Here is a 24,987-nt window from a genome sequence, read left to right on the forward strand (position 1 = left end):
TTACAGGATGCATATCTGCATATTCCGATTCATCCACATCACTATCAGTTTCTGAGATTCTCTTTCCTAGACAAGCATTACCAGTTTGTGGCTCTACCGTTTGGCCTAGCAACAGCTCCAAAAATTTTTACAAAGGTTCTCGGTGCCCTTCTGTCTGTAATCAGAGAACAGGGTATTGTGGTATTTCCTTATTTGGACGATATCTTGGTACTTGCTCAGTCTTCACATTTAGCAGAATCTCATACGAATCGACTTGTGTTGTTTCTTCAAGATCATGGTTGGAGGATCAATTTACCAAAAAGTTCATTGATTCCTCAGACAAAGGTAACCTTTTTAGGTTTCCAGATAGATTCAGTGTCCATGACTCTGTCTCTGACAGACAAGAGACGTCTGAAATTGATCTCAGCTTGTCGAAACCTTCAGTCACAATCATTCCCTTCAGTAGCCTTATGCATGGAAATTCTAGGTCTTATGACTGCTGCATCGGACGCGATCCCCTTTGCTCGTTTTCACATGCGACCTCTTCAGCTCTGTATGCTGAACCAGTGGTGCAGGGATTACACAAAGATATCTCAATTAATATCTTTAAAACCGATTGTACGACACTCTCTGACGTGGTGGACAGATCACCATCGTTTAGTTCAGGGGGCTTCTTTTGTTCTTCCAACCTGGACTGTAATTTCAACAGATGCAAGTCTGACAGGTTGGGGAGCTGTGTGGGGGTCTCTGACAGCACAAGGGGTTTGGGAATCTCAGGAGGTGAGATTACCGATCAATATTTTGGAACTCCGTGCAATTTTCAGAGCTCTTCAGTCATGGCCTCTTCTAAAGAGAGAATCGTTCATTTGTTTTCAGACCGACAATGTCACAACTGTGGCATACATCAATCATCAAGGAGGGACTCACAGTCCTCTAGCTATGAAAGAAGTATCTTGAATACTGGTATGGGCGGAATCCAGCTCCTGTCTAATTTCTTCGGTTCATATCCCAGGTATAGACAATTGGGAAGCGGATTATCTCAGTCACCAAACGTTACATCCGGGCGAATGGTCTCTTCACCCAGAGGTATTTCTTCAGATTGTTCAAATGTGGGGACTTCCAGAAATAGATCTGATGGCTTCTCTTCTAAACAAGAAACTTCCCAGGTATCTGTCCAGATCCAGGGATCCTCAGGTGGAAGCAGTGGATGCATTGTCACTTCCTTGGAAGTATCATCCTGCCTATATCTTTCCGCCTCTAGTTCTTCTTCCAAGAGTAATCTCCAAGATTCTGAAGGAATGCTCGTTTGTTCTGCTGGTGGCTCCAGCATGGCCTCACAGGTTTTGGTATGCGGATCCTGTCCGGATGGCCTCTTGCCAACCATGGACTCTGCCGTTAAGACCAGACCTTCTGTCACAAGGTCCTTTTTTCCATCAGGATCTCAAATCCTTAAATTTAAAGGTATGGAGATTGAACGCTTGATTCTTAGTCAAAGAGGTTTCTCTGACTCTGTGATTAGTACTATGTTACAGGCTCGTAAATCTGTATCTAGAAAGATATATTATAGAGTTTGGAAGACTTACATTTCTTGGTGTCTTTCTCATCAATTTTCCTGGCATTCTTTTAGTATTCCGAGAATTCTACAGTTTCTTCAGGATGGTTTGGATAAAGGTTTGTCTGCAAGTTCCTTGAAAGGACAAATCTCTGCTCTTTTTCACAGAAAGATTGCTAATCTTCCTGATATTCATTGTTTTGTGCAAGCTTTGGTTCGTATAAAGCCTGTCATTAAGTCAATTTCTCCTCCTTGGAGTTTGAATTTGGTTCTGGGGGCTCTTCAAGCTCCTCCGTTTGAACCTATGCATTCATTAGACATTAAATTACTTTCTTGGAAAGTTTTGTTTCTTTTTGCCATCTCTTCTGCTAGAAGAGTTTCTGAATTATCTGCTCTTTCTTGTGAGTCTCCTTTTCTGATTTTTCATCAGGATAAGGCAGTGTTGCGAACTTCTTTTCAATTTTTACCTAAGGTTGTGAATTCTAACAACATTAGTAGAGAAATTGTGGTTCCTTCATTGTGTCCTAATCCTAAGAATTCTAAGGAGAGATCATTGCATTCTTTGGATGTAGTTAGAGCTTTGAAATATTATGTTGAAGCTACTAAGAATTTCCGAAAGACTTCTAGTCTATTTGTTATCTTTTCCGGTTCTAGGAAAGGTCAGAAGGCCTCTGCCATTTCTTTGGCATCTTGGTTGAAATCTTTAATTCATCTTGCTTATGTCGAGTCGGGTAAAACTCCGCCTCAAAGGATTACAGCTCATTCTACTAGGTCAGTTTCTACTTCCTGGGCGTTTAGGAATGAAGCTTCGGTTGATCAGATTTGCAAAGCAGCAACTTGGTCTTCTTTGCATACTTTTAATAAATTCTACCATTTTGATGTGTTTTCTTCTTCAGAAGCAGTCTTTGGTAGAAAAGTACTTCAGGCAGCTGTTTCAGTTTGATTCTTCTGCTTATAATTTCAGTTTTTTTCATTATAAGATTTAAACTTTATTTTTGGGTGTGGATTTTTTTCAGCGGAATTGGCTGTCTTTATTTTATCCCTCCCTCTCTAGTGACTCTTGCGTGGAAGATCCACATCTTGGGTAGTCATTATCCCATACGTCACTAGCTCATGGACTCTTGCTAATTACATGAAAGAAAACATAATTTATGTAAGAACTTACCTGATAAATTCATTTCTTTCATATTAGCAAGAGTCCATGAGGCCCACCCTTTTTTGTGGTGGTTATGATTTTTTTTGTATAAAGCACAATTATTCCAATTCCTTATATTTATGCTTCACACTTTTTTCTTATCACCCCACTTCTTGGCTATTCGTTAAACTGATTTGTGGGTGTGGTGAGGGGTGTATTTATAGGCATTTTGAGGTTTGGGAAACTTTGCCCCTCCTGGTAGGAATGTATATCCCATACGTCACTAGCTCATGGACTCTTGCTAATATGAAAGAAATTAATTTATCAGGTAAGTTTTTACATAAATTATGTTTTTTCAGTCTAGACCTGAAAATGGAGAGCGATCTTACATTGTAAATGAGCTAAACGTGAAGAAACCTAAACACCTCATAAGCAATTTATGTTTTACAGCATTTTGTTCCAATTCAGGCCAGAATGTTTTGACTGTGGCTCACAATATTCCCACACTATTCATGGATAGAGAAAAGAACACCCGTTTTCGCTCCTGCCAAAGCTGCTTGCCTGATTCTTCAAGGATGTGCTGAAGCAGGGTGGCCATCAATTCCTCTAATTTATCCCCAGAAGATCCCTTCATGTACAAAAACCTCCATATCTAGAGTACCAATAATTCTCACCTAACGCTAACACAGGAGTAAAGGTCAAACTCCTCCATTAAAAACAAAAAACTTGCTGAAAAGGAGCTCCAGTCAACAGAGCAGGGTCATATGTAGTAGGTGGAGGCACTCTGAAGACTTTTGGAAGGTGTCCTAGTCCTAGAAGGCACTAGGCAGTATATCCCAGCAGTACCTGAATACTAAGTTATAAGCGTGAGAAAGAAAAAAACATCTCAACTGACCTTATAGTGTAAAAAACGGTTTACATTTTTGGTAAATTCTAAAAACAGAGTCAGTGCAACAAAAGTCAAGATCTAAGACAGTCTCAAATGGTCCATTTCTGGAGAGTTCAGTTGTTACCTTTCCTGTTGCTTGTAACCTTTTCCTCTCCTTCTTGTTTATGTGTCTCTCTATACTGGTCTCGCCTCGTGTAATCAGCATGACATGCCACAGGGTGAGGGCACCAAGTGCCAGTGCTACAGAGCTAAAAAATCAGTTCAAGTCAGTAAAAGGATTTACACTGTTCTACCCCTGAAACATGTTCATTAAAAAAAAACTCCAATCTTTAACAAAACTATAGCAGAGGAGAAACATTAAAAACTTAAAGGGACACTGAACCCAATTTTTTTCTTTTGTGATTCAGATAGAGGATGCAATTTTAAGCAACTTTCTAATTTACCCCTATTATCAAATTTTCTTCATTCTCTTGGTATCTTTATTTGAAATGCAAGAATGTAAGTTTAGATGCCGGCCCATTTTTGGTGAACAACCTGGGTTGTTCTTGCTGATTGGTGGATAAATTCATTCACCAATAAAAGAGTGCTGTTCAGAGACCTGAACCAAAAAAAAAAAAAGCTTAGATGCCTTTTTCAAATAAAGATAGCAAGAGAACGAAGAAAAATTGATAATAGGAGTAAATTACAAAGTTGCTTAAAATTGCATGCTCTTTCTGAATCATGAAATAAAAAAATTTGGGTTCAGTGTCCCTTTAACCATTAGGACAAAATAAAAAAACATTACCTATTTACAAAGCATGAAGAAAACTCATGAATCTTATTTTATTTATTCTCTTTTTGCAAAATAATAAAATGACTTTTTCTCTATTGTATACACGAAACAGCAGCAATTAAAAATGATAATATTTTTTGAGTATAAATTAAACAGATAAAGTGAAAAACTGAAATCTGCATAGGTGCAATTTAATTAGAAAAACAAATCTTCTAGTAAAAGCCATTAGTTGTTTTCATCAAGATACACACATATGCTGTGAGTGCCCTTCTCAGAGAGTAAGCAGCACCTTGTATGATACAATACACAGTACCGCCAGCTCTCTGAGCAGGTATTGGTTGAATCCTGATGCCCTTAGTCATACTGAGCATAAGTATACATGCTGTTTAAACAGTAATAAAAAACTTTTACTAGAATTATTTTTGCTAATGGAAGTACGGTGCAAAAATGCTTCTATTTAAATGTACCCATGCACCTTTCTGTCCCTTTAAGTAAAAGCTGTTTAAATTTACGGTGTAATAGGAAGTAAATAATTGTGTACAATTTAATCCTGCAACAAATCACAGCAATAGTTAATTTATTCAGCATAGGAATATCCATTGTTTAAAAAAACAAAAAACCTCTATTAAACAATACAGAGAAACATTTTGGAGTATCATATCCCGTTAACAAGCTTTAACAATGACTGCGTCAATATGTATTATTAAACAAAATGTTCCAGGTAAAGCCCAAGCCTCGCTAGTAGAAAGTGGAACAAGAGCTGTTTTAAGTGTATTTCACAGCAAAATAAATAATGATTTTATATTGCAATAATGTTATAATTTGAAAACTAAAAAAAACACTTCACACATTACATATTTTGACTTTAATGGCCCTTTAACTTACCTACAAAGAACCCAGAGGTAAATTATGCTCTTGTTAAACGCTCTCTCCCTAAAGGAAAACGCAGGAGGCGGAGTTTGGTTGTAGGTCTAAAAGAAAAAAAAAATCTCAGCAATGATGGACACATTTATGTGTATTATATTTTATTTTTCTAGAACTTTTACAAATACGAATCTGAGTAAGCTCCATTTACTTAAATAGGAGAACAGAATATTATTTCTTGAGCTGTTACAGCAACTTTCTAAAATGTGTAACTACTATGGTTACCAGAAAAAAATAAATCTTTACTTGTGACAAATATTTTTTATTTTGTTTTACATATTTCTTCATAGAAGCTACTGCACATGCTACTGTAGAATAGCAGAACGTGCTCAGACTCCTCTGCTTAGAGAGAGAAAAAAAAAACTTAAGAAACAAACCGGCAGATTCAAAGACTGTGTGGCACGTAAAAAAAAGGCAAATGATTTTGGGCAGCCGCCAGCCCGTGAGGAGAGGGGTAAGTGGTTAATAGGTAATAAAAAGAGTTCAGATTAGAGACATGAACAGTCACTTATGGGTTAATTTGTTTTAAATTATTAAAAAAAAAAAAACATGCTTAAAAGTGAGACTTTGTCTTTTTAAAGTAGAGTAACCAATGTCCCTCAATATTTTGAAATAGTTATTATAGAACACCAGGTTTTGAGATACTAGTATTGATCACGAAAGCCACCATTTGTGCAGATCAAAGCAGGTCCCGTCTTTTAATAAAGAACAAAATAGATTAATATACACATAACTCAAGAAAGCGACCAGCCATCCCTAAGAAGGATCAAGTAGCAAACCATGCCACACAGAAGTTGTTTAGGAACTTCATGTCACTGAAAAGCAGCTTAGACCTTTCTAAATCGTTCTCCTCTCAGCAGGTAATAGGAACTTAGAAATTAAAATGCTCACAAGAGGTTTGAATCTTTGATCTCACACACAGGTTCTAAAACACTTCTGGATATCCCACCTCATTGGCTGCAAACTGAAGTATCTCCTTCTCTTGGTGCTTCATTTTCTAGTAAGAGGGAAGATATGACCATAATTACCTTCCAAGGCAAAACACTATCCTAGTTGGGGAGGGCACAATATAACTGAAATACCAGATTCTAAGCTTAAAACGACTGTTACCAATCAACCTGACAGTTAATGCTTTACAGGAACTGTACAAATATTGGCTACTCAAGAGCACATCTACCCTGCCTGTCTTTAGTGTACTTGGAAATTGTCTTATGCTGTCTATCTACAGGTGATATATAGTTCTGAATTATACACATTGTACTTTATCAGATCCATTGGTTAAATGCACTAACTATACATCCTATATGCACAAATTGACCATAATTGTAGAACAGTGATAATCTAACACACATACATAAATAATATATTTATAAAAAAAAGTTTTCCAAAGAGGGAAGACAATGATACAAAGAAAATAAGTTTCCTACCTCAATAGATGCATAGGCTTCCTGGAACATCACACGGCTACTGACGCTACAGTAGATGCACCCCATAGTCATGAAAAGGCAGAAGGAGAGAAAATAACGATGGTTGTAATGACCCACGCAGTTGTTCAGCCAGGCTTTGAAGGATGGTTAAAGACTAATTAAAAATGTCCAAAATACTGACGAACCCCAGAGGGGAGGGTTTGTGTTGCTCATTTTAAAAACAGCCTGAAGTAATTCATGGCTGTGAATGCACCAAAATCACTCAATAATTACAGCCAATTAGCATAACTCATACAAAAACTAACTCCTCCTGGCTCTGATAAGAACATATTACAAAACCTCAATTGTTTTTGCCAATGTTTGTCTTAACTTTTTTTTTATAGTATATTTTATAGTTCCATTTAAAGGGGCCTTTTCAAATGGAACAAAAGAGCAAGACAGTGAAACAGTTAAATAATTGTAAATTATGTTAGATCTTTAAAGGGACAGTCAAGTCCGAAAAAAACCTTTAATGATTTAAATAGGTAATGTAATTTTAAACAACTTCCCAGTTTACTTTTATCACAAATTTTGCTTTGTTCTCTTGGTATTCTTAGTTGAAAGCTAAACCTAGGTGGTTCATATGCTAATTTCTTAGACCTTGACGACTGCCTCTAATCTGAATGCATTTTGACCAGAGGGCATTAGTTCATGTGTTTTCATATAGATAACATTGAGCTCATGCACGTGAAGTGACCTAGGAGTGAGCACTGATTGGCTAAAATGCAAGTCTGTCAAAAGAACTAAAATAAGGGGGCAGTTTGCAGAGGCTTAGATACAAGGTAATTACAGAGGTAAAATATATTAATATAACTGTGTTGGTTATGCAAAACTGGGGAAAGGGTAATAAAGGGATTATCTATCTTTTTTATAGTATATTTTATAGTTCCATTTAAAGGGGCCTTTTCAAATGGAACAAAAGAGCAAGACAGTGAAACAGTTAAATAATTGTAAATTATGTTAGATCTTTAAAGGGACAGTCAAGTCCGGAAAAAACCTTTAATGATTTAAATAGGTAATGTAATTTTAAACAACTTCCCAGTTTACGTTTATCACAAATTTTGCTTTGTTCTCTTGGTATTCTTAGTTGAAAGCTAAACCTAGGTGGTTCATATGCTAATTTCTTAGACCTTGACGACTGCCTCTAATCTGAATGCATTTTGACCAGAGGGCATTAGTTCATGTGTTTTCATATAGATAACATTGAGCTCATGCACGTGAAGTGACCTAGGAGTGAGCACTGATTGGCTAAAATGCAAGTCTGTCAAAAGAACTAAAATAAGGGGGCAGTTTGCAGAGGCTTAGATACAAGGTAATTACAGAGGTAAAATATATTAATATAACTGTGTTGGTTATGCAAAACTGGGGAAAGGGTAATAAAGGGATTATCTATCTTTTTTATAGTATATTTTATAGTTCCATTTAAAGGGGCCTTTTCAAATGGAACAAAAGAGCAAGACAGTGAAACAGTTAAATAATTGTAAATTATGTTAGATCTTTAAAGGGACAGTCAAGTCCGGAAAAAACCTTTAATGATTTAAATAGGTAATGTAATTTTAAACAACTTCCCAGTTTACGTTTATCACAAATTTTGCTTTGTTCTCTTGGTATTCTTAGTTGAAAGCTAAACCTAGGTGGTTCATATGCTAATTTCTTAGACCTTGACGACTGCCTCTAATCTGAATGCATTTTGACCAGAGGGCATTAGTTCATGTGTTTTCATATAGATAACATTGAGCTCATGCACGTGAAGTGACCTAGGAGTGAGCACTGATTGGCTAAAATGCAAGTCTGTCAAAAGAACTAAAATAAGGGGGCAGTTTGCAGAGGCATATATACAAGGTAATTACAGAGGAAAAATATATTAATATAACTGTGTTGGTTATGCAAAACTGGGGAAAGGGTAATAAAGGGATTATCTATCTTTTTAAACAACAATAATTCTGGTGTTGACTGTCCCTTTAATGAGTTTGACTGCAGATCTTGCATTGCTTTCTTGTGATTTCTGACCAATACCAATTTAATTCTTTTGTTTCTAACATTGGGATCTATTTGTGTGTGCACCAGAGAGATGATGGCGGAGAAATGCTTTTTCTCCACCAGTACAAGACAGAGGGGCACATGACTGCTTAATCCCTCTTGAATGAAGGGTCACTTATTTCCTTTATAATGCAAGTGATCACATGGGGCATGCTGACTCCCTGTTTCACTGGACACCAGGGGTTGTTTTGTTTAAAAAGGGTACATTTAATGACTCCCTACTTGACTCTTTGATTCCCCCCCATACTTACAAAAAGGATTCTTTCCTGGTCTTCCAACCAATGGGTACCAGAAATGTTTTATAAAAAAGGAAGTGGGGCACTTTCAGACCCTGAGCAAGTCAGAGTCTGAATAAACATTCAATGTTTTTGTTATGTGTGATACCTTTTTTAATTCATTGTAGGTTGTTGGCAGTGTTCCAACATAGCGAGCACCATCCAAGATTGTTCTAGACCAGTGATGGCAAACCTTGGCACTACAGGTTTTTCATAACTACATTTCCCATGATGCTTAGAGACTCTGCAGTCCAGTTGAGCATCATGAAAATTGTAGTTCTGAAACACCTGGCGTGCCAAGGTTCGCCATCACTGTGCTAGACTGATATTTACCATTGGCTCTTTTAGACTCTAGTTCTCCACGTGAACACCACACCAACAGGCATAAGACCATTTCTGAAAAATTTGAGTTATGTTTTTCCCCAGTTAGTGTGCCCATGAAGTCTGTAGGGGATTGCCAAGAAATTAGGAGAAGATTAGACGTGTGCCATTCTTTTTTTTCCAATAGACTATGCTTGCATAGTAAAGTCTCCATTTCCGAATTCATTTGTTTATGAGAATAAATAAAATATTGAAGCTCTATACAGGGATCTAATAAGGCAGAGCTTTCCAAACTTTTCATGTTGGTGACACACTTTTTAGACTCACATAATTTTGTTTTGTTTTAAGAGATACGGACACATACATCAAATATATAATAACAAAATGTATTTACAAGTAACAGTAAGTATGTGCAAGAATTAAAAAAAAGTTTAATAACACCAATAGCTACTTACTATTTTAATGGGATGAATGAAGTTGATAGGATGAACACAGTTTCTGAATATTTAGTGTAGTATTAGATTAAGACACTCGCATTTCATCATCAAGCATTTTTAAGCTTCCACTTCCTATCCATATATCAAGAGCAGGAGCAGCAATGCACTACTGGGAGCTAGCTTAAAAAAAATCACAAAAAAACACTGACTTCAGCTCAGAGTTTAAGCTGCTGCCCTCAGCGCTCTGCGAGTCAGACTGACTGTGCAGTCACGAGCCAATTGAGGAGACTACACATGCAGTCAGGAGGCAATGTCCCGCCAATGGGAATAACTTCAGTTCCCGCTAAGCTGTGCCAATAGGTTAAGATGATCTGTAACCCACTAGGTATCAATCACGTGATTTGCATAGCAGACAGGTGGAAAGTCGGGGGAAAAAAAAATTGTGCTAAAGCAGGGACACACCTACACACTTCCGCCGGAGCCATCGTTGAGACCAGCCTAAAACAAGAGAGATTCAGTAGGCCAAAGACAGTTATACGGTTATTGACACAATTGGCTGCAGAGTTTTTGTTTTCTTTTTAAAAAGATTAACCCATTAACAGCACAGATGTACATTTTGGCCCTCTAATAACGTGGGTTACAACATGCCTCACTCCTGGAGATGTTGGGCTATAGCTCTGTCTCACTGCTGGTGAGAGCGATGCGCTATTTATCCCATTCAAAGGAGAATGACAGGCAACGTACAGTGCTAAAAAGTGGTGTTATGGGGCCATGTGGGAATTTTATTACCAATGCCATTACAGGCTGAAAATGCGCTTGTGAAATTTTAATTGTTGTCACTAATTATGTTTCAATGCAACAAAAAAAAGAGAACAGAAATGGAATAATCAAAAATAAAATACTAGAACAAAAGGATACGACAATGATGGTCCATTTTCAGTATACACCTGTGGAAAGAAGATATAGGAGGTTACACAAATGAAAAACAAATAAACAATGTATAGTAAAATGTATTAATGGCAAAACCTCAATTCTAACCAGTTGAGGCTGAATCTGCATCATGAATTTTCTTGCAGTATACAGTGGTTTTCAGCATAAAAGAAGATACAATATTAAGGAAGTAAAAATGTAGTTGTTGATATGAACACAAAGTAAAAACATCCAAGTTGACAAAACAAATGTCCTTCCCTTAACCCCTTAAGGCAGAGTTTCTCAGTTCTAGTATTTAAGCCCCCCTAATCGGCCAGATTTTCATGATATCTGAACTAGAGCAAAAGGCGAAATAATCAGCTGATGGGTGAGAGCAGGTTAGTAACCATGGTTACTGATCAGATTCTTGTTTTACCTGTGCTCTAGTTCAGATATCCTGACATTCTGGCCAGTTAAGGGTCTCAAAGACTGGAATTGAGAAACACTGCCTTGGAGGAGTGCAATATATTGCCTGGGTTGTATTCATGATGTTAACTATAACCTTACTGACAAGGCCCAATGAAGGCCAAAACAATTGTTTGGGTTTGCCATGTTCCTTGTTCAGAGAGGCATTGCCTGGTATTTCAGGGCTAGGCTGGACTGGCTGATATATGTTAAGAAAGTTCTTCTCTGTGAAAACCATTATTGGGCTAAAAGAGGCTGCTCCCAGGTGGTAAATAGCAATAGAACAAGCTATTGAGCTGTTGTTCATTCCTGAGAGAGTGCTTATCTTTAACCCTAGCTAACTAATATGGAAAAAAAGAAAATGAAAAGATTCTGAAAAGTATCATACAGATCTACAGCAAAATGCAAGAATTGTGACGGATCTCAGTCCCACAAATGGCAAGTAATTTATTTATTTGCAAACATAAACTAACAGTTGCTATAACAGTGGAAGAATTTAGGTAGTTTACACTTTTTAACTCACCTGCCACAGATACTACAGTGATGCGTCCGAGCAGGTTTAGGTGCTATACACTTTCTACAAATAGCGACAGAAGGGATGTCGGTCTGAGCCTGCAAAAAACAAACACCAGCTTAGTGATTCAGCAGAATACATGACTACACTAAAGTATTAGATCTCTGCAAAAAGCAGCTAAATATACTGCATCATTTACTAGAATCAATAAGCTATGTTGAGCACAAAATTATAGCAAAACCGAAAAGGAGGTATATCTATAACATTTAGCAAAAACATGCATTACCTAAAAAAAAAAACTTAAAAAGGCTGCAGTATACGGGTCTACTATTTTGTATAAAAATTAGCGCACATGCAATACAAACAAAATTATATTTTGGAAATCACTACATAAAAAATAAAAAAATAGGAGTAAATATAGTATTTACCAAGGGAACAGCCTGTTCGGATTTAAGAGAAGGCAGATTAAAAGGATTGTAAGATAATTTATCTATACTGCAAACTAGAACAGAAAAACAAAAGATTTGGTCATCATTTGTGTAACTATGGTTATTAAACTACTTTAATACAGTGTACTAAAACCGTACATGTGTAAATGATGTAAAAATGAGTGTACAGTACTCACTAGAATAAGTAAGCTATCATCAAATGCATGTGTAAAATAAAAACATAAAAAAAAAAAAAAGACATGCGCTAAATTGCCTTGCTGATCAGACAGTGAACACCAGAACTACTTTGGCTGCAAGTTAATATCAGTATTATGTCCCCAAGCTACTGTGTGCGCAACAACATTTATGATCTGCCTACAAATACAGAAACACACCTGCATATGCCTCATCTATACTATAATCGCGTTTGTAAAGCGTCAGTCGACGTCGCCAGTTGCGCACGCATCCTCAAAGGAATGCTGGTTGTGTGCGCAGCCCATCCACTGGGATGCAGCGAAGGCAAACGGAGCATTACAAAAAAAAAAAAAAAAAAAAACTGTCTGAATAAAAAAAAAAAAAAAAAAAAAAAACACACCTAGCCACCTATACGAAGTATTAATAAAAAAACAAAAAACTACATAATAAAATTATTAACCCCTAAATCCGCGAACCCCAACATCGCAAACTACCCAATACATCTATTAACCCCTAATCCGCCATTCCCCCACATCGCAAATTAAATAATTTATTATCCCCTAACCCACCATCCACCACCAACGCAATAAACTTCATTAAACATTAACTCCTAAACCGCCAACCCCCACAACGCAAATAACTAATTTAATGTCTAAGACCCCTAACCTACCACCCCCTAAATTAACCCCTTAATTACATAAAATACTAAATTACAATGAAAATAAAAAATCCTAACAGTACTTTAAAAAAAAAAAAACAACAAAAAAACATTAAATTAATCTAAATGTACATAATAAAAAAGGCTAACATTACAGAAAATAATAAACCACATTATCCAAAATAAAAACTAATCCTTATGAAAATAAAAAAGCCCCCCCAAAATAACACCCCCTTAAAAGCGCTTTTTGTAGGGCATTGTCCGAAGTTAAACAGCTTTTTTGCATTAAAAAAAATAAAATAAGTCCTCCTCTAACAGTAAAACCCCCCACCCACCAAACTCCCCCCCCCCCCAAAAAACTAACACTAAAAAACGTAAAAAACAACCCATTGCCCCTAAAGGGGCATTTGTATGGGCATTGCCCTTAAAAGGGCAGTCAGCTTTTTTTTCCAATTGCCCAAAAAACCCTAATCTAAACACCCCCCCCAAAAAAAAAAAGCCTAACACAAAGCCCCGAATAGGTACTCATGGCTCATGAAGTCTGGCAGAGAAGGTCTTCTTCCAGGCAGGTCCATCATCTTCTATTTTCATCCACAGCGAAGGCGGTGCGGAGCAGTCTTCCCAGATGTGGCTATCCTCGGCGACGGCGCTCCTCGGCAGCATGGAGGCTCCTCTTCATGCGATCATCCGTCGCACACTGAAGATTGAATGCAAGGTACCCCATATTTATTGGGGTATCTTGCATTCCTATTGGCTGACAATAAGATTTCAGCTCTCATCCTATTGGCTGATGTGAAAGTTTTTTTTTTTTAGATTAGGGTTTTTTGGGCAATTGAAAACTAGCTGAATCCCCTTTTTTTTTTGGGGGGGGGTTTACTATTAAGGGGAATTTTGTTTAGAGGTAAAAGAGTTGAACTTAGGGCAATGCCCTACAAAAGGCCCTTTTAAGGGCTACTGGTAGTTTACTATTAGATTAGGGGGGGGGGTTATTTTGGGGGATATTTTTTTATTTTATAGAGGTATTAATTTAGGTTTAATTTTTTTATTTTGGATTGCTTTGTTTATTTTTTTCTGTAATTTTACTTTTTTTATTTTTTGTAACTTAATCTTGGGGGGTTGTATTTTTTAAACATAGACTTCCCTCTGGGCAGGCTTATCACCTAGTTTTATAAACAAAAGCTAACAAACATAATATTTATAGGACTATCTTCAATGTCTATAGTTATTTCAACATTCAATGTCTGCAAAATGTTTTTGCTCAATAATGTGAACTTTTCACTATCCAAAACTTGACATTTAGCACATGAAAATAATAAAACGTTTCTTTCTACAAACATTTACTACAGTGCATAAAACAAAAGTACCTTTGGTGGGTACCCGGGTGGTGTTGTAATTGCCTTGTAATAATGAAACACAATCATAATGAGATTCCAGTGGCCATAGGTTAAGTGCCAACATATCCAGGCAGTAGAATAGGTCTGCACTATGAGGGGGAGTACGCAGATATACACAATTAGTACTATAGAGCTCGTCAGCACAATCACCAGACCTACAAACACCTACAAATAAACAGAATTTTCTGTTAGAGCATGGCATTGCAACTTTAGAGTTAAAACACATCCTGACAAAAGAAAGAAAAATAATATAAACATATGAGAGTTATTTCTAGGTACTCATATTTAGATTGTGCAAACGTATTGTATATTACTACCACTATATTATACTAATTTTAGATCTGATCCTTGCATACATCACTTAGGCTGGCCTGACTAGATTATTAGACATGAGAAGAGGGAAATAAAAAAAATATATAGACAACCAATGATTACTGAGATTAAAAATAAAATGCTCTAATTTGTTATAACAATTTTGCTGTCAATTGTGTGGTTAAACCTTTCAATCTCAAGCTCAGGAGCCGCAACACTTTGCCACACGTGCAAGCAGCATACAGCTATTATCAGCAAGGTCAGCAGCATTTTACGTATGTGTTTAACTGCTTAGTTTATGTAATTTTTACATGGTTATGTCCCTTTAACGTTATTGTAAACTTTACGAAATGTCATAGTATTAAACACATGTTTGAAAGACTAATACTGAAGCTGAAATAAGTTATTTTAAATGCAGTTATTTTTGATTACGATTTAAATTTTTCATACTTGAAGCTGGTCACTTCCATAAATCTGTGTTTTTCCTTGCGTGACACAGCGGGCGGTACAGCTAGTGGGAAGCCCATGGACATCTAAATGAGAGCTCCAGTGCCCATTCTATAGAATCAAGAACTTAAATATGAAAAGTGCACATACAAATTTGTTCTGCAATAGTGTAGGCAGGTAATATTCCCATTGGCTGTACCATCCTTCTTGCTACACAATTATGAAAAGAGAAAAAACATAAGTTATGTAAGAACTTACCTGATAAATTAATTTCTTTCATATTGGCAAGAGTCCATGAGCTAGTGACATATGGGATATACAATCCTACCAGAAGGGGCAAAGTTTCCCAAACCTCAAAATGCCTATAAATACACCCCTCACCACACCCTCAATTCAGTTCAACGAATAGCCAAGCAGTGGGGTGATAAAGAAAGGAGTAAAAAGCATCAACAAAAGAAATTTGGAAATAATTGTGCTTTATACAAAAAAATCATAACCACCATAAAAAGGGTGGGCCTCATGGACTCTTGCCAATATGAAATAAATGAATTTATCAGGTAAGTTCTTACATACATTATGTTTTCTTTCATGTAATTGGCAAGAGTCCATGAGCTAGTGACATATGGGATATCAATACTCAAGTTGGGGATCTTCCACTCAAGAGTCACTAGAGAGGGAGGGAATAAAAATAAAAACAGCCATATTCCTCTGAAAAAATTAATCCACAACCCAAAAAAATAAGTTTTTTTCTTTCAAAATGAAAATAACTTAAATCAAAAGCAGAAGAATCAAACTGAAACAGCTGCCTGAAGAACTTTTCTACCAAAAACTGCTTCCGAAGAAGCAAATACATCAAAACGGTAGAATTTAGTAAATGTATGCAAAGAGGACCAAGTTGCCACTTTGCAAATCTGATCAACTGAAGCTTCATTCTTAAAAGCCCACAAAGTGGAGACTGATCTAGTAGAATGAGCTGTAATTCTCTAAGGCGGGGCCTGACCCGACTCCAAATAAGCTTGATGAATCAAAAGTTTCAACCAAGAAGCCAAGGAAATAGCAGAAGCCTTCTGACCTTCTAGGACCAGAAAATAAAACAAATAGACTGGAAGTCTTCCTGAAATTTTTAGTAGCTTCTACATAATATTTCAAAGCTATTACCACATCCAAAGAATGTAAGGATCTCTCCAAAGAATTCTTAGGATTAGGACATAAGGAAGGAACAACAATTTCTCTATTAATGTTGTTAGAATTCACAACTTTAGGTAAAAATTGAAAAGAAGTCTGCAAAACTGCCTTATCCTGATGAAAAATCAGAAAAGGAGACTCACAAGAAAGAGCATATAGCTCAGAAACTCTTCTAGCAGAAGAGATAGCCAAAAGAAACAACACTTTCCAAGAAAGTAGTTAAATGTCCAAAGAATGCATAGGTTCAAATGGAGGAGCCTGTAAAGCCTTCAGAACCAAATTAAGACTCCAAGGAGGAGAAATTGACTTAATGACAGGCTTAATATGAATTAAAGCCTGTACAAAACAGTGTATATCAGGAAGAATAGCAATCTTTCTGTGAAATAGAACAGAAAGAGCAGAGATTTGTCCTTTCAAGGAACTTGCAGACAAACCCTTATCCAAACCATCCTGAAGAAACTGTAAAATTCTAGGAATTCTAAAGGAATGCCAGGAGAATTTATGAGAAGAACACCATGAAATGTAAGTCTTCCAAACTCTATAATAAATCTTTCTAGAAACAGATTTACGAGCTTGTAACATAGTATTAATCACTGAGTCAGAGAAACCTCTATGACTTAGAACTAAGAGTTCAATTTCCATACCTTCAAATTTAATGATTTGAGATCCTGATGGAAAAACGGACCTTGAGATAGTAGGTCTGGCTGTAACGGAAGTGGCCAAGGCGGGCAACTGGACATCCGAACCAGATCCGCATACCAAAACCTGCGTGACCATGCTGGAGCCACCAGCAACACAAAAGACTGTTCCATGATGATTTTGGAGATCACTCTTGGAAGAAGAACTAGAGGCGGGAAGATGTAAGCAGGATGATAACACCAAGGAAGTGTCAACGCATCCACTGCTTCCGCCTGAACATCCCTGGACCTGGATAGATATCTGGGAAGTTTCTTGTTTAGATCAGAGGCCATGAGATCTATCTCTGGAAGACCCCACATCTGAACAATCTGAGAAAACACATCTGGATGGAGAGACCACTCCCCTGGATGTAAAGTCTGGCGGCTGAGATAATCCGCCTCCCAATTGTCTACACCTGGGATATGCACCGCAGAGATTAGACAGGAGCTGGATTCCGCCCAAGCAAGTATCCGAGATACTTCTTTCATAGCTTGGGAACTGTGAGTCCCACCCTGATGATTGACATAAGCCACAGTTGTGATATTGTCTGTCTGAAAACAAATGAACGGTTCTCTCTTTAGCAGAGGCCAGAACTGAAGAGCCCTGAGAATTGCACGGAGTTCTAAAATATTTATTGGTAATCTCGCCTCTTGAGATTTCCAAACCCCTTGTGCTGTCAGAGATCCCCAAACAGCTCTCCAACCTGAAAGACTCGCATCTGTTGAGATCACAGTCCAGGTTGGCCGAACAAAAGAAGCCCCTTGAACCAAACGATGGTGATCTATCCACCATTTCAGAGAGTGTAGTACATTGGGATTCAAGGATATTAATTGTGATATCTTTGTATAATCCCTGCACCATTGATTCAGCATACAAAGCTGTAGAGGTCTCATGTAAAAACGAACAAAGGGGATCGCGTCCGATGCTGCAGTCATGAGACCTAAAACTTCCATGCACATAGCCACTGAAGGGAATGACTGAGACTGAAGGTGCTGGCATGCTGCAACCAATTTTAAACGTCTCTTGTCTGTTAGAGACAGAGTCATGGACACTGAATCTATCTGGAAGCCTAAAAAGCTGACCCTTGTCTGAGGAATCAAGAAACTTTTTGGTAAATTGATCCTCCAACCATGTTTCCGAAGAAACAACACTAGTTGATTCGTGTGAGATTCTGCAGTACGTAAAGACTGAGCTAGTACCAAGATATCGTCCAAATAAGGAAACACTGCAATACCCTGTTCTCTGATTACAGATAGTAGGGCACCCAGAACCTTTGAAAAGATTCTTGGAGCTGTTGCTAGGCCAAATGGAAGAGCAACAAATTGGTAATGCTTGTCTAGAAAAGAGAATCTCAGAAACTGATAGTGTTCTGGATGAATCGGAATATGAAGGTATGCATCCTGCAAGTCTATTGTGGACATATAATGTCCTTGCTGAACAAAAGGCAGAATAGTCCTTATAGTCACCATCTTGAAAGTTGGTACTCTTACATAATGATTCAAAATGTTTAGATCCAGAACTGGTCTGAATAAATTTTCTTTCTTTGGTACAATGAATAGGTTTGAATAAAACCCCAAACCTTGTTCCTGAGGAGGAACTGGCATGATTACCCCTGAAGACTCCAGGTCTGAAACACACTTCAGAAAAGCCTGAGCTTTTACAGGGATGCATGAGAGAAAAAATCTTCTCACAGGAGGTCTTACTCTGAATCCTATTCGATACCCTTGAGAGACAATGCTCTGAATCCAAAGATTTTGGACAGATTTTATCCAAAAATCCTTGAAAAACCTTAATCTGCCCCCTACCAGCTGAGCTGGAATGAGGGCCGCACCTTCATGCGGACTTAGGGGCTGACTTTGGTTTCCTAAATGGCTTGGATTTATTCCAATTTGAGGAAGGCTTTCAATTGGAAGCAGATTCCTTGGGGGGAGGATTGAGTTTTTGTTCCTTATTCTGACGAAAGGATGAAAACGGTTAGAAGACTTAGATTTACCATGAGGCAAAAAAACTCCTTTTCCCCCAGTGATAGTTGAAATAATAGAATCCAACTGAGAACCAAATAAATTATTACCTTGGAAAGAAAAAGAGATAGTAATCTAGATTTAGATGTCATATCAGCATTCCAGGATTTAAGCCACAAAGCTCTTCTAGCTAATACAGCTAAAGACATGGATCTAACATCAATTTTGATAATATCAAAAATGGCATCACAAATAAAATGATTAGCATGTTGCAGTAAGCGAACAACGCTAGATATGTCAGAATCCAATTCATGTTGCGCTAACTTTTCCAACCAGAAAGTTGATGCAGCTGCAACATCAGCCAAAGAAATAGCAGGTCTAAGAAGATGACCTGAATATAAATAGGCCTTTCTTAGATAAGATTCAAGCTTCCTATCTAAAGGATCCTTAAAGGAAGTGCTATCTTCCATAGGAATAGTGGTATGTTTAGCAAGAGTAGAAATAGCCCCATCAACTTTGGGGATTTTTTCCCAAAACTCTATAAAATTTGCTGGTAAAGGATACAATTTTTTAAACCTTGAAGAAGGAATAAAAGAAGTACCTGGCTTATTCCATTCCTTAGAAATCATATCAGAAATAGCTTCAGGAATAGGAAAAACCCCTGGAGAAACCACAGGAGGTTTAAAAACAGCATTTAAATGTTTATTAGACTGAACGTCAATAGGACTGGTTACCTCAATATCCAAAGTAATTAACACTTCTTTTAATAAAGAACGCATATACTCTATTTTAAATAAATAAGTAGATTTGTCAGTGTTAATGTCCGAGGAAGGATCTTCTGAATCAGATAGATCCTCATCAGAAGGATAAATTATTATGTTGTTGGTCATTTGAAATTTCATCAGCTAAATGAGAAGTTTTAAAAGACCTTTTACGTTTATTAGAAGGTGGAAATGCAGACAAAGCCTTCAGAATAGAATCAGAAACAAATTCTTTAAAATTTACAGGTATATCATGCACATTAGAAGTTGAAGGAACTGCAACTGGCAATGTACTATTACTGATGGAAACACTATCTGCATGTAAAAGTTTATCATGACAACTATTACAAATAACATTCAGTGGAATAATTTCTACAATTTTACAACAAATGCACTTAGCTTTGGTAGAACCGATGTCAGGCAGCAATGTTCCAGCAGAAACTTCTGAGACAGGATCAGATTGGGACATCTTGCACAATGTAAGAGAAAAAAACAACATATAAAGCAAAATTATCTACTTCCTTATATGACAGTTTCAGGAATGGGAAAAAATGCAATAGCATAGGCCTCTGAATAGCAAAAAGCAAGAGGCAAACATACAAGGGGTATTGAAATAATGAAAAATAACCGGAAATGACACTTGCATTACTAATTACGCCGCCGTGTGAAAGATCTCAGCGTCACGTATGACGCCAGAAATGACGAAGTTGCGTCATAAACGTATTTTTTCGCGCCAAGAATGACGCAATAAAGTTTAGCATTTGGCGCACCTGCGCGGCCTAATACCCGCAATTGCAAGAAGTAGTCAATTGAAAAAAAGACTAAACCCCAGGTAAGAAATAAATTTCTTAAAAATGTTTACATTCCCCAAATATGAAACTAAATCAAACAACAATGTTTCGGACACAGTCCTTAGTCATACATGACTAAGGACTGTGTCCGAAACGTTGTTGTTTGATTTTGTTTGGTCTGGCTACTCCTCAAGCTGAATAAAGCATCTTGAAGAAACATTTTGGTGGTGCTGCTTCACTTTTGTCTATGCATTTTGTGGGTTCTGGCAGGAACCTAGACGCTGGCACACCTGAAACAATCCCTGTGCTGGACATATATGACTGTTCCAAATATGAAACTGACAGTCTGCTGAAGGAAATACATGAACCTGACTCATGGCAAATATAAGTACAATACATATATTTAGAACTTTATATAAATGCATAAAGTGCCAAACCATAGCTGAGGTGTCTTAAGTAATTAAAAACATACTTACCAAAAGACACCCATCCACATATAGCAGATAGCCAAACCAGTACTAAAACAGTTATTAGTAGAGGTAATGGTAAATTGAGAGTATATTCAAATAAGTTTTACTCCCTTCACGTCCCTCTGACAATCGTTGTACTCTGAGAGGAATCGGCTTCAACAATGCTGAGAAGCGCATATCAACGTAGAAATCTTAGCGCAAACTTACTTCACCACCTCCATAGGAGGCAAAGTTTGTAAAACTGAATTGTGGGTGTGGTGAGGGGTGGTGTATTTATAGGCATTTTGTGGTTTGGGAAACTTTGCCCCTCCTGGTAGGATTGTATATCCCATATGTCACTAGCTCATGGACTCTTGCCAATTACATGAAAGAAACTAGCGTAAATAAAAGTGACTTTTCAGCTTCAGCATTAAAGGCTTTGATATTTAAGCATGAGATACTTAGATATCTTGGTCTTCTCTTTCTGCAGGTTTATCATCACTTTAAAGGTTTACAATTTTTATATATTTTAGGTTTTGCTAGTAATAATAAACACTAAGGGGCCAATTTAAGAAGCAGCGTATGCTGCTGTTTCCGCATGAGCCTTCAGGCTCGCCGGAAACCTAAGTTAAGAAGCAGTGTTCATAAGACCACTGCTCCTTAAAGGGACATTAAACCCAATTTTTTTCTTTCATGATTCAGATGGAGAATACCATGTTAAACAACTTTCTAATTTACTTCTATTATCTCATTTGCTTAATTCTCTTGATATTCTTTCCTGAAAAGCATATCTAGATAGGCTCAGTAGCTTCTGATTGGTGGCTGCACATAGACGCCTCATGTGATTGGCTAACCCATGTGTATTGCTATTTTTTAACAAAAGATATCTAAAGAATGAAGCAAATTACAAAATAGAAGTAAATAGGAATGTTGTTTAAAATTGTATTTTCTATCTGAATCATAAAAGAAAATGTTTGGGTTTAATGTCCCTTTAAACTCGTCCGCCACCTCTGAGGAGAAGGACTGCAATCATCCTGATCAGATACAATCGGAATGATTGACACCCCTGCTAGCCGATTGGCTGCGAATGTGCAGGGGCGGCATTGCACAAGCATTTCACTAGAAATGCATTTATCGATGTGGGCGGATATTAATAAATCGGCCCCTAAATATGGACTGAATACCTAAATACTAAGGGCCTGATTATCAATAACTCGCCAGGATGGAGAGAAATCACAGAAAATCTTTGGGGCTTTTTTGGGACATTATATTGTTATGTAGGTGTCTGCTTCAGACCTGGAGCTCTGCATAGAAGGGATAAACAGCTCTCAATGAAACATGTATCTGTATAAAATTAAACCACACAGTGCAAACAAGACTATTTAGATAAAGAACTTTAGATCATCAGGCAAGCTTTTAGCGCCTTTCATAATTAGCATATGGCTAGTTACTGAAACATATGTATGTATGCCACTCCATACAGGTGCAAGAAGAAGTTGTGTCTGGTTCTATGATTGACTATGTGGTTAATCACAGTGAGGAACAAGAGTTTATTGAAAATAAAATGTAGCAATGAGACAGCATTGTATTTTGCATTAGAATTTCCTCTTAAAAAGGACAGAAATCCCATTTTTTTTCTTCATGGTTCAGATAGAGAGTAAAAAAAATAAAATCCAATTTGCTGGTATTATAAAATTTGCTCTATCCTCTTAGTACCCTTTTTAGAAAAGCAGGTAGGTAGGCTCCGGGATGTGCATGTGTCTAAATGATTTTAAAAATGTTACACACATAAGCGCTAGATTGCAGCACAACTGTCTATATGTAGTGTTCCAGACATATGCATGCTCCTGGGCCAACTTAATTATACTCTTCCACAAAGGATACAAAAAGAACAAAGTAAATTATACGAGTGAATTGGATTTTTTTATTTTTTTTTTATCTGTACGCTCTACCTAGATAATGAAAGACAAATTCTGGGTTTCATGTCCCTTTAAATCACTAGGAGCAATATACTAGTCAAGAACAGTAAAATAATCATCTTGTATATATTAATTATATTGTCAATCTTTAAACTCAGGGTTAGCAACAGCAGAAGAAACTCTTTTTATGTTGTACATTATATTGTTGTAGTGCATATTTTCTTTATCACTGTAGAAAATGTTAAAGCATTGAGCAATAAATACTTTTTACTGCGTACCTGAATGACTAGGTGGAGTTAAGACGTATAAGAAAATAACCAGTGTTGTATATTTTATTTTAAAGGGACAGTAAAGTCAAAATAAATCTTTCATGATTCAGATAACACAAGCAATTTTCAACAACTTTCCATTTTACTTCTATTATCTTGCTATCCTTCATTTGAAAAGCATACTTAAGTATGCCTTGACATTGGTTCACCCAATTTGTCCAGCTAGCTCTCATTAGAGCACTGTTGCTCCTTCAACAAAGGATACCAAGAGAATGAAGCAAATTTGATAACATAGGTAAATTGGAAAGCTGCTTAAAATTAACTTAGGTTTTAAATCCCATTAAATACTTACTATTCCAAACCATCTGGTCACATGATCCACCAACCAATAAATAGGTTCAAAGAGAGATTCAATGACAACATCGCTGTTAGTGAAGGAATTGTAGGATAGGGAGACAATGCAAAACTTCCAGTATCGCAGGTAATCCACAAAATGACTCAGAAATCGAAAATGGCGCCTGTGCCCAAGGCGTAAACACCTCAGGAACAGGCGTCTGCTGCTTCTCATTCCCACCATTCATTACCTATGCAGGAGAAAGATATAAAAGATATAACATTTGCACAGTGATCCATCTAACAACAAAAATGATCAGGTGTATCATACTGACAACAAACTAATGATTTAGCAGATACCTTGTTTAGGGAAGACGCTGAATATAAACAGAGAATAAATATTCCGCAGAAATGAACTTAAAATTTTATGCTGACATAGAAGTCAAAATGTAATTTGTATGATGCAGACAGAGCATGCACATTAAAACAATAGTATTAGTTTGACTTTGTACTCTTTTGTCATAACTTTTCCATGAGAGCATACCTAGGTAGGCTCACACGCATACATTCATCTTGAGCACAATAAAGCAACAGTAGTATTTGCAACAATTAATAATATTGCTTTGTTTGAGTTTTGCTCAGCATTTTATTTATTCCCTCTCCCTTAATTTTTTTTCTGCAGTGTAAGGCCCATCCCACTCCTTCCCAGGACCACCCACCTGCCTCCCACTTTCCCTCCGACACCAGCAGGTGATTGTAATGACTTGCCTTCATATGGAAACGGAGCACGATCATATGCATGAATTTTCCTCTCTATGAACTCCCTTATAAGCACTGCCGCTTTAAGAACTGCATATTTAATAGGAGGTCAGATGATACACTGCTATCCGACTTTTTCCTCCCCTCTTGAGAAAGCCAGACCGTTGTTCTGGGGAAACGCATTAAGGTCACGTGCCTGACGTTTTGTAACGTGTGTGCAACACACAGATTCTCACTGTTCCACAGGGGATTCCCGTTTGGGCTAGCCGTTCATCACTTTGTGTTTGCGGCACCCCACGTTTGAATGTTTAAGGACTGTTCAACGCAGTATCAATACTACCAATTTGAACCCAGCATCTAGTAAGTGCAATCCTTTGTTTGGTGCACTTTGCCTCTTGCTAAATAAATTACCTTGAGTCAGAGCTGCGCTGTGTTTGTTTCTTTTCACAGATGCCTGGAGCTCAGGAACTCCAGCTGTAACTTTACAACCGAGACTGCTGGAGCTTCCTGCAGCTCAGAAGTATATATACATTATGTGATACGATGAGGTTTGTACTGCACGACAGACAGACAGACATACATAATGTGATATGATGAGGTTTGTACTGCACAACATATATAACATGCACTAGCACATGTCATCTATATGTTGATCTGTACGTGCTCCCTAGTCTACATTGGTAAAACCATAACGAGCTTCCGAGATCGAATGGCGAATCACCGCTGCGCAATATGTGAGGCACTGAGACATGGAGATTCGGAGCAACCTG

General features: G+C 37.3%; 1 protein-coding gene across 2 annotated transcripts in view; it reads right to left on the reverse strand.

Moving 5' to 3' along the window:
• Positions 1–24,987, reverse strand: part of ZDHHC16 (zinc finger DHHC-type palmitoyltransferase 16) — a 45,122-nt gene that overhangs the window by 15,314 nt on the left and 4,821 nt on the right. The window contains exons 2-9 of one of the 2 annotated variants that reach the window (XM_053692574.1): positions 23,478–23,709; positions 14,324–14,518; positions 11,688–11,776; positions 10,709–10,737; positions 6,679–6,812; positions 6,201–6,248; positions 5,213–5,298; positions 3,680–3,803 (exon numbers count right to left, since the gene is read on the reverse strand). In XM_053692574.1, coding sequence (XP_053548549.1) covers positions 3,680–3,803; positions 5,213–5,298; positions 6,201–6,248; positions 6,679–6,812; positions 10,709–10,737; positions 11,688–11,776; positions 14,324–14,518; positions 23,478–23,702 — 930 coding nt within the window. In that variant the 5' untranslated portion in view covers positions 23,703–23,709. The remainder of the gene's footprint in view (positions 1–3,679; positions 3,804–5,212; positions 5,299–6,200; positions 6,249–6,678; positions 6,813–10,708; positions 10,738–11,687; positions 11,777–14,323; positions 14,519–23,477; positions 23,710–24,987) is intronic. The other variant, XM_053692575.1, reaches the window with a different exon arrangement.

This window comes from Bombina bombina, chromosome 9 (genome assembly GCF_027579735.1).
Source record: "Bombina bombina isolate aBomBom1 chromosome 9, aBomBom1.pri, whole genome shotgun sequence".
In the NCBI taxonomy this organism is placed as follows: Eukaryota; Metazoa; Chordata; class Amphibia; order Anura; family Bombinatoridae; genus Bombina; species Bombina bombina.